The sequence below is a fragment of the Megalobrama amblycephala genome, linkage group LG20 (assembly GCF_018812025.1).
Source record: "Megalobrama amblycephala isolate DHTTF-2021 linkage group LG20, ASM1881202v1, whole genome shotgun sequence".
Taxonomy (NCBI): domain Eukaryota; kingdom Metazoa; phylum Chordata; class Actinopteri; order Cypriniformes; family Xenocyprididae; genus Megalobrama; species Megalobrama amblycephala.
The window spans coordinates 20,419,086-20,435,926 of NC_063063.1; the positions used below are offsets into that span (position 1 = coordinate 20,419,086).

The following is a 16,841-nucleotide window of genomic DNA, read 5'->3' on the forward strand; positions in this document are numbered from 1 at the left end:
ATATATATATATATATTTCCAAGTGTGGGGTCAGAAAAATAAACTTAAGTCAAAGGGAAAACTAGATTATTTTTCTTACACATTGATTGATATTTGTTCTTGTTTTAAGCATGAAGTCACTTAATTTTGACAGAATTTAAAAAAACAAAAAACGATATCTTATGTCATTCTGCTTAAATAAATGTATCTTGATTTAAGAATGTTTAGATATTTTACTGAAAGCAAGACAAATACTGAGTAAGAAAGATATTTTTTTGCAGTGCTAGAACAAAAATGTGTTAAGAAAATGTTTTTTGGCTTTGCATGGTGTTTCTGTGTCTGCAGTTTTGTTGTGTTCGGGCTAGGTGAGAAGTCATTTTTTTGTGTGTCCATATCTTTTTGTGTGAATGCTGACTGGGCTGTTCAACTTGTTCTTTTCAAATCTCTGACAATACACAACAATATAAAAATGTTTCAGAAAACACAAAGAATTTATTTTTATTTTTTTTTGCTGGCCAGAATTTATTTCATTATAATATCTCTACTGAAATGTACATATATATTAACTTTAGGAACATTAATAACTATGTTAGCTGTATGTTTTGAGCATTTTAAGAAGCATAAGATAATCACAGACCATATGGCAAAATATATATATGGCTGATAATAGCAGATCAGTTGCAGAGGTCTGTGCTGCAGCAGTATCTCTCCACTTGAGGAGGCACAGCAGGATCACACTCCTTAGCTTTGGCACATCTGCGCACCTCACCGTCTACAAAAAGAAATGCACACAATAGCTTTCACAAAAGGCTCTTGGGTTGAAAAAGAATACTCTGGTTGAAAATAATACTGTCATTAGACTTCATCGGTTTATCATTAAGATGCACCTGTATCTCAGGTTTACACATGAACTGCAATCTGCAGTACTTAAAGGTGCTAAAGAGGATGTTTTGTTTTATACATTTTTGCAATATTACTTGAAACTGTCTTTACTAACTGATAAAAGACTATTTATTAGGTGCACTGAAAGGAATAATATTAATATACATCATCTGTGCACGAGGTAGGGCCTTAAAAACATCAGCCGATGATCGCGTAAACGATTGGCCCTCTGGCTTGTCAATCACTGCCGTGACGTTCCTTGTGAGAGACGTGCGCGGCTGCGCTCTCCAGTAACTTTCCACACTCTACAGGCGCCGCATGCAATGTTTTTGTCAGGAGACAGGAGTAACAACTGCAGATTATGAGTTACCTGCGGTGAGTCCGACATAATGAATCCAAAAAACACGACACAGCAAATGCCGGTGGTAAACACTCGTGTTCCAATACGAGTGTTTACGAGTTTTGGGAGGCGTTCCTTTGAAGTGAGCTGTGATGGAGGGGGGTTGTTCTTACGCATGCGCTCATTTCAAAAACTCAGTAACAGTCTTTGGATTCTCAGTCGACGAAAAAATCCTCTCTATTACCTTTAAAGGGTTAGTTCACCCAAAATTAAAAATTACCTTATGATTTACTCACCCTCAAGCTATCAGGTGTATATGATCTTCTATCATATGAACACAAAAAAATATCCTTGCTCCTCCAAGCTTTATAATAGTTGTGAAGGGAGGGCCACATTTTGAAGCCAAAAAAATGCATCCATCCATCATAAAAATAATCCATACAGCTCCAGGGGGTTAACCCCTTTGCATTCCTAAGGTCTCTTTTGAATGATACGTTTACCACAAGTGATACAGTGGAACGCTAACAGGTTAATAAAGGCCTTCTCTCTCCAGTTGTGAAGACTGAGGGTGAGTAAATCATGGGATAATTTTCATCTTTTGGTGAACTATCCCTTTAAAGGATTAGTCCACTTTTAAATACACTTTTCCCGATAAATTTACTCACCCCCCATGTCATCCAAGATGTTCATGTCTTTCTTTCGTCAGTCGAAAAGAAATGAAGGTTTTTGAGGAAAACATTCCAGGATTATTCTCCTTACAGTGGATTTCAATGGCTACCAACAGGTTGAAGGTCAAAATTACAGTTTCAGTGCAGCTTCAAGGGCTTTAAACGATATCAGATGAGTAATAAGGGTCTTATCTAGCGAATCGATCGGTCATTTTCGAAAAAAAATACAACCGTTTATGCTTTATAAATAAAATATCGCATTGAACGTACTTTCCGCTTCCGCATTCTTCATAACGCTTACGCTGAATGTCCTACGCCTTCCCTCATAGACATCATGATGTCTATGCCTTCCCCATTCAAGTTACGGAAAAAAAACGAAACTGGCGCCGCGTTCGTTCCGTAAGTAGAATAGGGAAGGCGTAGAACATTCAGCGTAAGCGTTATGAAGAATGCGGAAGCGGAAAGTACGTTCAATGCGATATTTTGTTTATAAAGCATAAACGGTTGTATTTTTTTCAAAAATGACCGATCGATTCGCTAGATAAGACCCTTATTACTCATCTGGTATCGTTTAAAGCCCTTGAAGCTGCACTGAAACTAATTTTGACCTTCAATCTGTTGGTAGCCATTGAAATCCTCTGTAAGGAGAAAAATCCTGGAATGTTTTCCTCAAAAACCATTTTTTTTCGACTGACGAAAGAAAGACATGAACATCTTGGATGACATGGGGGTGAGTAAATTTATCAGGAAAAGTGTATTTAAAAGTGGACTAATCCTTTAAGTAAGTCACTATCCTATTTTTTCTGCATTATCCTATTTTTTTTTTTTTTTTTAGTATCTGAGGAAATGAATACGGTCAACTCACAGGCTGGAGGATGCATTCTGATCCTAACACAGGTATCGAGACCACTGCTGCATTCTCTCTCCTCTATCTCATTACAGTTGGGTTCTTCTTTGTTGATCTTCTTGCAGTAGTTGCACCTCAGTGCCTGCGCAACTATGAGATCACAAATTTGAAATGTAAAAATAATATTGAAAATAATAATAATAAAAAGCAATCTTCTATATTTTCTTACAATTATAGGAAAAAATATCTGACAATTCAGAATATAAAATCACAAATCAATGGCCAGGAAATTAGATTAAGTAACTTGGCATAGAATAGCCTTCCCCAACTTGCAGACAGCTTTTTACAGGAAGAAGAGTCAGTGTTGTTCCACTCAATGTTAATGGCTTCAAACAGTTAATGAGTAATTAGAAAAATGTCTTCCAGTTCGTTTGATTTTAATGTGAGACCAAATATTCACTATAGGGTTCAAATCTGGACTCCAACCAAAACAGGAGCCTGATGGACTTTTCTCAAGCCACTTCTTGGTTGTCTTTGCAATTTGAGCATGCACACTGTCTTGTTGAAAAACAACATCTGATCATTCCTCTTTAGATACATTTGAATTTCTGGGAATCAAGCCATTCTGCAATATTCTCCTGTACTCCAAAGCGTTAAATGACTTTTTACGGTGTAGCTCACCACCAGCAGCTAAAAAAGCTCCCCTCCAATTTTTATTACCTGATATTATAAAAAGCACAACCTGTTTATTTAATTGTATTACAAAGAGATTCTGAAAACAGTCAAAATTGTTTTCCACTCACCACAGAGGGCACTTAAGATCATTATCAGAAGCAATGTGCGGGATCCCATCTTTTCTTTCTTTTTCAAACTGACAGAAATGAATGATAGTGAGTGATTAAATATGAAAAAATACATGTAAAATCAATATATTTATACATGAAGACTAAAATTGCTGTAAAGAAATACTGTAGTCTGATATAATCTTTCTTACCTTCTTAGACTTGCCCAAGAATTAATCATGGAGATGAATACAGCATGTATATATATATATGACACCTGATAACAAGTGCCCTCCTCCCTGCCCTAACAATAACTTGCTATGGGGTATTACATGTCCTATGTACCATTTACATCCTCAGTTTAAATAAACACATAAATACAGTCATTATAACATAAAACAAACTTTATAATAAAATCAAATGTTTTATTTCCTTTAGCAACAGTTTTATTACAATTACCCTGTTTTTCAAGGGTATTTGGATACACTTTACACACTTTACTTAAATCTAAACCTTTAAAGATTTTTTTAAATTGCTAATAGATAATACTTTTTGTCATCTTACATAAAAACAGCATATAAGGACAATTTAAGTTATATATTTTAGATATAAAAAAACATGATTATGAAAACTATCTCACACATTGCCACAGTATTGAGGTCATTTGCTTTGTGTGAACAACAATGGTGAAATATTACACTGTCACACCCTAATGTTCCCAGTCCTTTCTTACCCGCTGGCTAAACTGAACAAATGAGACAGTTCTTAGTCACATGCACAAATTTTGAGAATCAAGAAATTAAAGTTTATATCATTATCAGGTTCAAATTAATTTTACATTTTATAAACAAATACCAGAAAAAACTATAACACACATCTAAATAACATGGAAAATCAACAAGTGACTGTCTTTTAGAGAAAAAAATATCTGTATAAAACAATCAAATACCTTACAGAAAAATAACAATCTCATTTAAAAAGTCATCAACAAAACATCAAATTTATGAATGAAAGAAAATGAATACTTGACGTTTTCCCCTCACTGATCCTGGTCACCTTAGTAGAAAATTGTGTTGTAGTCCACAGAACCCGCTTTATACAGACACATCGAAAGGATCATACCACATATCTGCAAAAAAAAAAGAGATATTTTTCATAAATGAACCATCCATGGTTCAACCATTCAGTTAACCATTAATAATATAATATCTAATTATGGCAATGCCCTCAATTAACGTTGAAGAAAACATTGCAGATTCAAATGTTGCGACCAAGCCAACTGACGAATCTTCACACCACACACTATACTATTATAACAGCACAAACAACATATACCTTGCCAGTATTCCACAGTGAAATCTCTGTGAGGAAAGATACAATTGAAAGAAACCACTGAGACCTTTGTACAATCATATTCTGTAACTCTGAGCTCACAAAACAAAGTCACACAGTAACAAAACCGCATGAAAATTTAAAACAGCCAAATGTAAGACCATAGCGCTGTATGTCTAGTCTGAGAAACAATACTGTTTCTCATGGTTACTATGTCATTTCCAAACCAAGCAGAACCATGCATTAATATTACACAGCACTCTACAATACTCGATTCTGATCATTCGCAGCATTCACCAGTCAGAAATTCCATAATGTTCACCAATGTCCATAGCAACACTTCAACACTTCAACACTTTTTTTTTTTTTTTTTAAAAGGAACTTCAGTTTTAATTGCAGTGTTCGTCTTATTGCTAGGCCGATTGATTTGCATGTTTACTGTACTTTTTTATTCCTTAAAGGTGCCCTAGAACTTTTTTTAAAAAGATGTAACATAAGTCTAAGGTGTCTCCTGAATGTGTCTGTGAAGTTTCAGCTCAAAATACCCCATAGATTTTTTTTAAAATTAATTTTTTTAACTGCCTATTTTGGGGCATAATTAGAAATGAGCCGATTCAGGGTGTGTGGCCCTTTAAATCTCGTGCTCCACGCCCCAAGAGCTCGCGCTTGCCTTAAACAACATAAAAAAAGTTCAAACAGCTAATATAACCCTCAAAATGGATCTACAAAGTGTTCGTCATGCAGCATGTCTAATCGCGTAAGTACAGTGTTTATTTTGATGTTTACATTTGATTCTGAATGAGTTTGAGGCTGTGCTCTGTGGCTAACGGCTAATGCTACACTGTTGGAGAGATTTATAAAGAATGAAGTTGTGTTTATGCATTATATAGACTGCAAGTGTTTAATAATGAAAATAGCGACGGCTCTCTTGTCTCCGTGAATACAGTAAGAAACGATGGTAACTTTAACCACATTTAACAGTACATTAGCAACATGCTAACAAAACATTTAGAAAGACAATTTACAAATATCACTAAAAATATCATGTTATCATGAATCATGTCAGTTATTATTGCTCCATCTGCCATTTTTCGCTATTGTCCTTGCTTGCTTACCTAGTCTGTTGATTCAGCTGTGCACAGATCCAGACGTTACTGGCTGCCCTTGTCTAATGCCTTTCATAATGTTGGGAACATGGGCTGGCATATGCAAATATTGGGGGCGTACACCCCGACTGTTACGTAACAGTCGGTGTTATGTTGAGATTCGCCTGTTCTTCGTGGGTCTTTTAAACAAATGAGATTTATATAAGAAGGAGGAAACAATTGAGTTTGAGACTCACTGTATGTCTTTTCCATGTACTGAACTCGTGTTATTTAACTATGCCGAGGTAAATTCAATTTTTGAATCTAGGGCACCTTTAATGGAAGATTTAATATAATATACAGGTAATTTCTAGTCATTATTTCATATCCACGCATTTATATTTGCAAAAAGCTGTGTAATAAGTGGGATAATGTTCACTCAGTATTTCATTATTCTAAAATAAACCCCTTAAAGCTGGAATACAGTTTGTTGTGTTCAAAAGGACTTGAAAGTTTCCCTTACGAAAAAGAAGTTAATTTTATGAAGTATAGCCTACTTAAGTTATGTTCATGTATATTTTTAAGTATACTTTATGTAGTAAGTATACTAATATCAATGTGTACTAGTAGTAAACATGTAAATGTAATATTTCAATACTGTTTGGGACTAAATTGGCCCAAATGAAGTATACATGTAAGTGTACTATAAGTGTAACAGCAGTGAACTTTAATTGCACAACTAGTTCACAACTACGTTTCTCATTTGTACTGCATCTGTACTACAAATAAACTTGTTATGAGTATATTAATTACTATTTTAATACTAGCAGTACATTTATTAGCTTATGAAAGTACACTTTGGAGTGTACTCTCAGTAAACTACTAGTTTTATACTGCAAGTATACTTGTAAGTTTTCTTTAAGTGAACATAACATCATACTTATAGTTTACTATATTATTTTTGCACTTTCAGTATACTAGGCTACTATGCTCCAATTTAGTTAGTTTAGTTTAGTTTATACTGAGATATATCTTTAACTGTATTTTAATTTTAAAAACATGTTATTGCATGCATTCTTTTTATCAACACTTGAATGTGGGTAAGTTTCAGGCAACATTTCAAACAAAAAGTTGAGAAAATAGAATTTTTTTGTCAAAGACTACACCTGGATCAGATTCAGAATGATGATCAAAACACAGAAGGAGTAGATCATAGCTTCACAGTCGTTTCCTTATTATGGATTCATCATTTCTCTCAGTAACATTAGGCAGTTGTGATTTAAAATTGTGATTTTTGAGATTTTACATTTGTGTAAACAATCTTCTATCACTTGCTTCTTCTTCTTCTTCTTCTTCTTCTTCTTCTGTGTTTTGATCGAAGATTCTGTACTAGAAGATGCTTAATGGCGCCCCCTACCGTACAACAATGAAAACATGGATAGCTAGAAAAATTCAGGAAAGAGTAGATTTGAAGTAAATTCCTATGTACACTACAGTGAACTAGCCTACAAAAATGCAGATACTCAGAATTAGGAAGATATCTCTTTTCTTTATAAATATATATTATTAAACAATGTATATTTAGCCTACTCAATCAAAATATTAAACAAAACTACAAGTCAAGTATACTTTGAATACTTAATTATACTTTTAATATACTTAAAATATACAAACATACAAATATACTTAGACTTTTCTGTCAGTATAAGTCAATTATACTTAAGTGCAATTTTAGGTATATTTCTGAGAAGTACATAAAGTATAATTCTGAAAAGTAGACTGAAAGTATACTTTCTTGTTTTTAGTTTAAAAGAAGTATACTAATAGAAAACTTAAATAAACGTCTTTTTTGTAAGGGTTGGTAGTGTCTGGTAATCTTATTTTGTGTGATCCTCAGTCGTTGTATGAAGTCCAGTTTTTCTCTGTAACCATTTACAAAGTTGGCAATGATGCCAAGTGTTTTAAAATGTGTGTATTGTATTCCAGACTTTATGGGTGATACCAACTATACATTAACTGTGCATCCATGCAAAAATGAAGCACTCAACCACACCACACTAGTAACAAACTGAGACCTGGATAGCTGAACATGGCTGCCATGTGACCTTCTAGGGCAGCAACGGTGTGTGCGATTAAGGCAACAGTAAGATACCAGACAAATCCACTGAAGACACTATGAGACATATGGCCAGAGGTGGGAAATAAAACCTTCATCAACACCATTAATTCCTCCCGTTATACTAAATCTATTCTCATTAACTCTAATTCTGAATTGGGTTTAATGTGTTTGGCGACAGCTTGCTTACCTCCACCACAGAAATGGTCAAAATAACCACCAAAATGAAGAGAACATTTTCATCCAGCCACTTTTTTATAGTGTCACTGCAACCCTTTGAGAGAGAGAAAAGAGGTACAACTGAATTTTTTATGTTGGAACACAATTTATAAAATGATTATGGGGCAGAGCTGAAACCGTACCTGCTCATAAATTGAGCATACAGTGTTATTCGAAATGGAAACATTTGAGAAACATGTGGAACATTGGAGAAACATTGGAGCTTCGGTTTTATGCGTTGCATTGACAGTGACATTGCTTGTGTAGACGCAGGAACAAGGTATAGAATCCTCCCAGTCCTGTTTCCCTTGCCAACCACAGCATTTGGTCTGCAAAGATATAATGGAGGTGATATTTTGTTTCAGACTTCCCAATAACTGTCAAAGTTTGCTTTCAAGTTCTACTGATATCATGGCATATAACAGCACCTCTGGACTGTAGAATGTATTATGCATTACGTGGCATGTATTATGCTGATAATTTTATTTAGAGCTCTATTTTAGAAATATTGCATCTTCATGGAAGCTACTTTTGTAGTCAAACACCTCTTAAAATTTTATAAGATGAATGAGATGTCCTATTATCCAAAAGTGGGCCGAAACTGCTCTGATCCCTGGCATGGGGGAAAAATCATTTTTGCTGCTTGTTTAATTAACTAAAATGAGCTAAAGCTACACAAAATTCTTTTCAGCTCACTTACATATGTAAAATCAATTTGTGTCGGGACTACATAATTCATTTTTGTGGCATTAAAGGGTTAGTTCACCCAAAGATTCTGTCATCATTAACTCACCCTCATGTCGTTCCAAACCATTAGTTCATCTTCAGAACTGAATGAAGATCTTTTTAATGAAATATGGGAGCTTTCCATTGACAGCATACGCAACTACCACTTTCAAGGCCCACAAAAGTAGTAAAGACATCATTAAAGTAATCCATGTGATTCTAGTGGTTTAACCTCAATTTTCTGAAGCGACGTGAGTGCCCATAACCCATAATTTACCACTTTATTTACAAAATATTAATCTCCAATGCACGATCATGCAATCTCACATCAGACTCACGCGTCAACACAAAAAACATACGTCGTAGTGCTCTCATGAATGCACATTGGAGTTTAGCTAATATTTTTGTAAATAAAGTGGTATATTATGTTTGCTTTTTGTTTTTTTGCACAAGCATTCGCATTCGCGTTGCTTCATAAAATTTAAGTTAAACCACCGGAATACATGGATTACTTTTATGATGTCTTTACTACCTTTCTGGGCCTTGAAAGTGGTAGATCCGTAGGCTGTCAATGGAGGAACAGAAATCTCTCAGATTTCATTAAAAATATATTCATATGAGTTCCAAAGATAAACAACAAAAGTCTTACAGGTTTGGAACAATACGAGGGAGAATAATTAATGACAGAATTTTCATTTTTGTGTGAACTAACCCTTTAATGTCAGTTCAGTGACAAACTATAAATGCCTAAAATTAAGATGAATTAAATAAAAATCACTTCATTACTTTTACTTAATTCCATGTGTAAAATGTACTTGAAAAAAGATTATGTACTTGAAAATTTAGTCAGTTTTATGTAAAGTTTTCTCATATATATTTTTCTTTTTGTTGTGTACTGCCATGTGCCGTTTCTCTTACCTTCATCTGAATGTACTCTAGAGTCTGTTTAAAACCCTGGAGACTGGAGTTATTGTTTTTAAATGTCTTTATTAGATCAAAAGTATGATCCTTTAGTGAACCGACCAACTGATTAAGAGAAAGGGGGAAAAACAAGTTAAAGATGTTTTGGTCATGATTTTATCTGAAGTATTGGCTTCATAGACATATAAGATTTCAAAAATGGAAATTAATCAAACTGATTAAAAGCTTGACACCAAAGATGATTAATTAAGTAATGTGGTGGATGTGTATAAAAAGCCCAACGCCAAACAGGGTGGGACTGCAGATCTGCATGCTTGAGTTACCTCACTCTTCTGGGTGTAGAAAAGAACCCCACCCACTATCTGAGCCGCGAGAAGAACTGTGAGCAGGATGAAATACTGCAGATAAATGAAGCTCATTTTAATACTGCTACAGCTCAGTGGAGCAGATCAACTTACTGCTGCATTACAATCACAAGTACCAAAAACATGCACAATTCCCAAGAGGCTGGTGACTAACATTTTAGGAGTTGTCCTACCAAAAAACCTTTTTTTAAGGATAAAGAGTATGTTAAATGATGCAAATGTTTTGTTTGTCTGAAAACTCACAATTGCCAGCAGACATTTGACAGTCTTCAGAGAACCCAGACATCCAATGAAGCCTAATGACATGGTCACAGAGCCACTGATGATCAGCAAGTAGGAGAAGAGAGAGACTGAAATGTAGGAAGGGGGCACTGCAAAACACATGGAGCAAATGCTTTAATAGTTTGCAATATACAATCAATAATAGACACAGAATCGAAACAGCACTTCAAATAAATATAAAACTTACTGAAAATGCTGGTCTCTGAAAATAGTATCCATAGTCCCAAAGATAAGAGGAGTGATCCTAAGAGCTAAATGAGAAGAAGAAAAAGAACCTGTTCAACAGCAATTTGACATGTACATTTTATAAAATGTAAAAGTTTTGCCTTGTTGAGAAAAAAGGGAACATGTATTATATAAGGCTGCAAGGAAAGTGTTGTTGAATATATTCTTGCTATGTATATTTCATTTCATTTCCTTTTGGATCAGTTAAATGTGTCTGAGGACTCGTATGCAACTTACAAAGAATATTAAGTTGAAGAGAAATAGGAAGTATTTGGTGAGACTGAGACAGCACTCAGACGCCATATCTGTAAGCACAATATAAATAGATAAATATCTTCTGAGAACCACTGAAAACAGGATGACAAGAAGAACTGTTTCACTTTTATTGTTCACAGAACAAAAAAAATCAAGTTAGTTTCACACAGTTCAGTACTTTTTTTTTTAAGAATAGCATGTGTGTTAAATTTGTTTTTGTATTTGTTTATATGGATTTGTTGCCCGGAAAGAAAAAAAACCCTGCTTCTCTCTTCAAGCACAAAAACAGAACAGGGTACAGGAAGTGTCTTGTACTCTCGTATTTCCTTGCCTATGGTAACGAAACCAAAGCTATCGTTTTACACAGGCATGCATTAACTATTCAAGCACTAGCAGGCACATGGGACAAAAGTGCTTTGTTTGCTGTTATGAAAATTCGAGAATATATCCTTCGGGGGTTACGTAAATTCGTGTTTTTTATAGGATTACATCCTGTTCGATGGTTAAAACAGCCAGTGATTTTTTGTTATTCCTCCCCTTTTATAATGTTATTGTAACCAGAAAGTTTTTTTTTAAAAAAACATTTATGGAATAAAATCTGTTTTTTCAGGAAATCGTATCTCAGATAAACAATGTTTCATAACATAGCATCTAATTGGCATTTATCAAAACATTTTAATGATCTGACTGATGTCTTATAATGCTTTCCAGAATAAACTGTTTCACCAATGAAATAAAGATGTAAAACTTACCTTAAACAAACTGGGCAAAGTCGGTAAGATTACACGGTGGGTAAAGGAAATGTGGCAGCCTCACATGAGATCATGTAAAAATAAATTTTGCATAAATAAAATGTTCAATTCTGATTCGCTGTATTGCTTGAGAGTTCATGCCTGTATGTAAAGCATCACTGACTATACTTCAGTAGAAAGCAGGTGTACAGGAACACCCACCATAAATAAAATATCAGCCCTAGTCACAGACTCGTACACCTTTTAGATCCACATATCCCCACTTACTTTCTGAATTAGCAGCAGCATTTAATTTGAAATATGTAAATTATTATTTGTCATGCTATGACATTTTGTGATGTTTTCATGTTTTTCACAGGCTGCAAGATTTAGAAAATGCAATTGATTTGACATTTATAAAACAAATTTTTGTTTTCATCTAACAATTCCCATATGGTGCTTAAGACTTCATGATATCGATTTCTGAGAGGGAACAAAAGAAATGACCTCAGATATAAGAGCACACCTGTTCTTAACAGCAGATGAGTGCATGAAAATGAAACACAGGGGCAGAGATCAAGATTAATTCATCTGAGGTCACTATTATGCCTCCCACAGGAGCTTGAAATTTCAGCTCTCATTCCCTGTTTCAACAAGCTTCCTGATCAGCCTGTCCCCCCCACCCCCGCCCCAAATACAGCTTTAGCACAATTAGTGGTAGATAATTAGGTGGAATGTTTTAGGGCTTCCCTGTTAATGGATAGAAAGGGCAGTAGGTGCTGTAATTATATCTAGGGCAAAGTGCTGTTATTAAATGGAGGAAAGCATCATGGATTGAAATGGATTTCAATATTGCCTCATGATCAGAGACACAAGTTTAAGAGTATACAGACAGACAGACAGATAGATAGATAATTTCATTCAATACTTTTTGCAACCTCCTTTTGCCAAGATAACAGCTCTGAGTCGTCTTCTATAATGCTTGATGAGTTTGGAGAACACCTGATAAGAGATCAGAGACCATTCCTTCATGCAGATCCTTCAGATTCCCAGCTCCATGTTGGTGCTTCTTCTCTTCAGTTCACTCCACTCATTTTCTTTAGGGTTCAGGTCAGAGGACTGAGATGGCCATGGCAGAAGCTTCGTTTTGTGCTCAGTGACACATTTTTGTGTTGGTTTTGATGTTTGTTTTGGATCATTGTCCTGATGGAAGATCCAACCATGGATTTCTATTATTCCATTATTGGATGCGTTCAGGTTTTGACTTTTTTATTTCTTGGTATTTTGATACCATGTATCTGAACAAGATGTCCAGGACCTCCAGCATAAAAATAGGCCCACAGCAGATCCAGCAGTATATTTAACCGTGGACATGGGGTACTTTTTATCCATGTGTGCACCAAACCCATCTGGTGGGTTTGCTCCCAGAAAGCTCTTTTTTTAGTTTCATCTGACCATAGAAGCCGGTCCCTTTTGAAGTTCCTGACATGTCTGAGAACTTAATATACTGGAGATTGTTTCTGGATGAGAGCAGAGGATTTTTCTTGAAACCCTCCTGAACAACTTGTGGGGATGTAGGTGCTGTTTGATCATTTTTTTTAGGCTTTCTTAGACTCAAGACTCAACTAATCTCTGCAATTCTCCAGCTGTGATCCTTGGAGAGTCTTTGGCCACTCAAACTTTCCTCCTCACCATGCATTACTACAATTTAGACACTCGTCCTCTTCCAGGCAGATTTTTAACATCTTTAGTTGATTGGAATGTCTTAATTATTGCCCTGATAGTTAAAATGGGGATTTTCAATGCTTTTTTCTTACAGCCACTTTCTATTTTGTGAAACTCAACAATCTTTTGCTGCACATCAGAACTATATTCTTTGGTTTTACTCATTGTGATGAATGATTAAGGGAATTTGGCCTTTGTGTTTCCTCATGTTTGTACTCCTGTGGAACAGGAAGTCATGGCTGGACATGTTCATGATCACCCTGGTGTACTAAAAAATGTAAATATGAATGGGAATATACTTCAGAGATATTTTACTCATAAAAAATTCTAGGGGTGCCAATAAATGTGACCAACATGTTTTGGAGAAAACATTTATTTTATAATGTGACCTCCCCCGCCCCACACTTTCAATTCTTTTCCTTCAATGAAAGGTTAGATTTTTGCTAATTTTATAAATTAAAGATCAAAAGGATAAACAATGCAGATTTATTTTTATTGTCATCTTTGATCATATTTACCAAGGGTGCCAATAATTCTGACCACAACTGTATTTAGAACATATTTTTGTTAACTGGATAGATTAGATAGATAGATATCAAGTAAACATTTTTTTTTAGATGCACTATTTTATTGAACTATTCCTTCTCTCTTTCCCTCCTGTACTGTATAACCTTGCAAACAGTCTGATTAATTCTGTCTCATCATTCTCTGTCCTTCCTCCCTCTCCCGTCTCTGTAAACAACACCAGTAATTATGGGAAATGAACAAATGAACATCGTACTAATAGAGTTTCATTATGTTAATATGCTGTATGCTGCTGGGTGTATAAAAGACAGACTGTCCCTCATTCAGACACACACCTGCAGCAACCCTGTTATTTGAAGGTTACAGGCTGTCTCTTTTTTCCTGGAATTCTGATTTTGTTTTTTTTATTAATATTTATAAACCACAACTGTTCTCTTAGAAGGTAAGTGTTATTTGTGTTGTGTTTATGTTTTAACAACTGTACTATTATCAGGATTGTGTGTTAAAAGTTCCTTATAGAATGAGGTTATAATTATAATAAAACATCACAAAAATAAACTCAGTCAGTCTAGTTGCTTGGTAAACACCTAACTAACACTACCTTTACATATAACAGCAATTGTTGTAAGCTTTTTTCCCACTTTCAAATAACATGGTTTGTTTTACAGTTTGGATGCACATGTTACATGTACTGTTTTTTTTTTTTGTACAGATGCAGACAAATTGTGCTCTACTCTGCATCTCTCTCTGTGTCTTTACTGCACATCTCTCAAGGATCCATGGCATGACCCTCACGGTACATCTTCTATTACCTCTTCTTGGGCTCAACAAGATAGATGATTGTTTTTTCATCATCTCTTTTATGGGTCTTTCTATTAATCCCACAGAATCCAGAGAAAAAAGGCTGGACTCTACACAGTGCTGGGTACCTACTAGGACCTTGTAAGTGCATTGCATTCAAACAATTAGACAGAGTTTTGTGCAAATGTGTATTTTAACTGCATTTAATATTGATTTTATTGCTTTATTGTTGTGGTTCTCCTCTTGCAGATGCTCACAGAAGTCTTAATGTAAGACACAGAGCTACGGGCAAAAGAGACGTGTGGAATGAGAGTTCAAGCATACCAACATCTTCATACAGTCAGTCCTTAAAGCATTTATAATTAGTTTTATTATGAATATCCAACCTTAAGGAATAATCTGAAATATTAGTACATTTCTATTTGCCATCCTGTCCCATTCTTAAATATTATTCTTCTTTGTTAAATTAATTGTTGTTAGTATTTTTCTAAAGTAGTCCATTTTTTTCTTATACCATAGATGATTCATATCTTCTCTCACTGCTGGGTCATCTTGCATATCTGCGATTAAAAGGTGAATTTCAGAATAGTTTCATTGATTTGTTTCCTTTTATGTCTTGTAACTGAAAAAAAAATATGATTACTATTTTTCTCTTTCAGAAATGGGAATGGCTGAAGATTTTAGTGGCTCTTTAATCAATGGCCATATGAAGCAATAACAGATATCTCTGTTTTCATCCTTTGTTATCATTATTTATTACGCAGTTAAAACTGGTAAATTGCATATATTAATACCCCATGAATCTGATTTGGCTCTTTTCACCACTTTACCATTGTTGGTGCATAATTACCTGCTTCAGAGTTGAAATAAAGCACTTCATGACAAATGTTTTAAAAAGCCTTTTATATTTATTCCATATAAAAAGTAAATTGTGGTAATCTGGGTGCAGCAATGTGTTGGTCAATCAGAGGTGAAAACTACTAATGAAACCTGTTAATTTCACCAAAGCCATTTACGAACAGACATTTTTTAACAAATAGCTAATTAACTAATAGTTCATTGATTCCAAAAAACATTTTGTATGACTTTACACAGTGACAAAATAATTTCAAAAGATTTGCCCCAAAAAATTATTTTTTAAAGGCTAGTGGGAGTGTATATATTTCTATGAAGTGTAATAAAGGGATATTGGGTCAAGATTTATTTCAGACCAGATTTCTTGAATACTAATGCGTCCTATGTGTTTTGGATGTCATTCTCTTCAATCTCAAAAGTAGACTATGTAATAAAGAGCAAATATTTAACACTTGGCGCCATCTTGTGGCAGATAAAGGAAATGACATCCTTGTAAATGGTTCCAAATGCGCAAGACCAGAGGTGGGTAGAGTATCCAAAAACTGTACTACTCAAGTTAAAAGTACAAGTAGCCTAATTGTAGAAATATTTACTCAAAATTTAAAATAATCATTTTAATAGTTACTTGAGTAAGAGTTAAAACGTATCCAATGAAAAATCAACTCAAGTAGCTAGTTACTATTAAAATAGAAAACCATTATTTTAAATTGTAATAATATTTCACAATATTACTCTTTCTCTGTATTTTTGATCAAATAAATGCAGCCTTGATGAGCCTATGAGACTTTTTTCAAAAACATTAAAAATAGTGCATGGTATGTGATGTAATTATTTTCGCCCCAGTTTTCTGGGGTTTATTTTTATTTATTTATTTTCAAATAAAAAAATTCAGTAGTTTATGACAAGTGTATTGGGGTACTGGGCAGTATATGATGTGCTGTGACCAGGGTGACACACTTTACACAATACAGCTTATTGCTACTGCTTAGCTTCAGTGGGTGTGCATGTAAAAGCTTCAGGTTGACCGCTGCAGCATCTTTCCAACCATATAGACCCCCTTACGTAGAAATATAAATCTCAACAATGATGACACGCTTCATGCCGCAATGCATTCTATAACAGACTATTATTAAGTTAAAAATTAACTGCATTACATCTACATAATAAAAAACAAACACTC

General features: G+C 34.6%; 2 protein-coding genes across 3 annotated transcripts; one reads left to right on the forward strand and one right to left on the reverse strand.

Annotated features, from left to right (window-relative positions):
- Window positions 1–451: 451 nt before the first annotated feature.
- cd37 (CD37 molecule) lies at window positions 452–11,921 on the reverse strand. 2 transcript variants are annotated; one of them, XM_048171363.1, is made up of 12 exons: window positions 11,777–11,921; window positions 11,007–11,074; window positions 10,732–10,795; window positions 10,506–10,633; window positions 10,221–10,295; window positions 9,895–10,002; window positions 8,394–8,579; window positions 8,222–8,305; window positions 4,555–4,627; window positions 3,520–3,587; window positions 2,735–2,866; window positions 452–751 (listed from the first exon to the last, which is right to left on the reverse strand). In XM_048171363.1, exons 2-9 carry the CDS (start codon window positions 11,070–11,072, stop codon window positions 4,556–4,558), a joined length of 783 nt encoding a protein of 260 aa, XP_048027320.1. In that variant the 5' UTR covers window positions 11,073–11,074; window positions 11,777–11,921; the 3' UTR covers window positions 452–751; window positions 2,735–2,866; window positions 3,520–3,587; window position 4,555. The 2 variants fall into 2 exon arrangements, with proteins under 2 accessions (XP_048027320.1, XP_048027319.1); XM_048171362.1 differs by having other exon boundaries at window positions 4,524–4,627; window positions 11,777–11,920.
- A 2,072-nt stretch (window positions 11,922–13,993) lies between these two features.
- On the forward strand, window positions 13,994–15,679 carry gall (galanin-like). Its single transcript, XM_048171101.1, has 6 exons — window positions 13,994–14,447; window positions 14,718–14,801; window positions 14,893–14,947; window positions 15,056–15,145; window positions 15,326–15,379; window positions 15,466–15,679. The coding sequence occupies exons 2-6, from the start codon at window positions 14,718–14,720 to the stop codon at window positions 15,522–15,524; spliced, it is 342 nt and encodes a 113-aa protein (XP_048027058.1). The 5' UTR covers window positions 13,994–14,447; the 3' UTR covers window positions 15,525–15,679.
- Window positions 15,680–16,841: the final 1,162 nt, after the last annotated feature.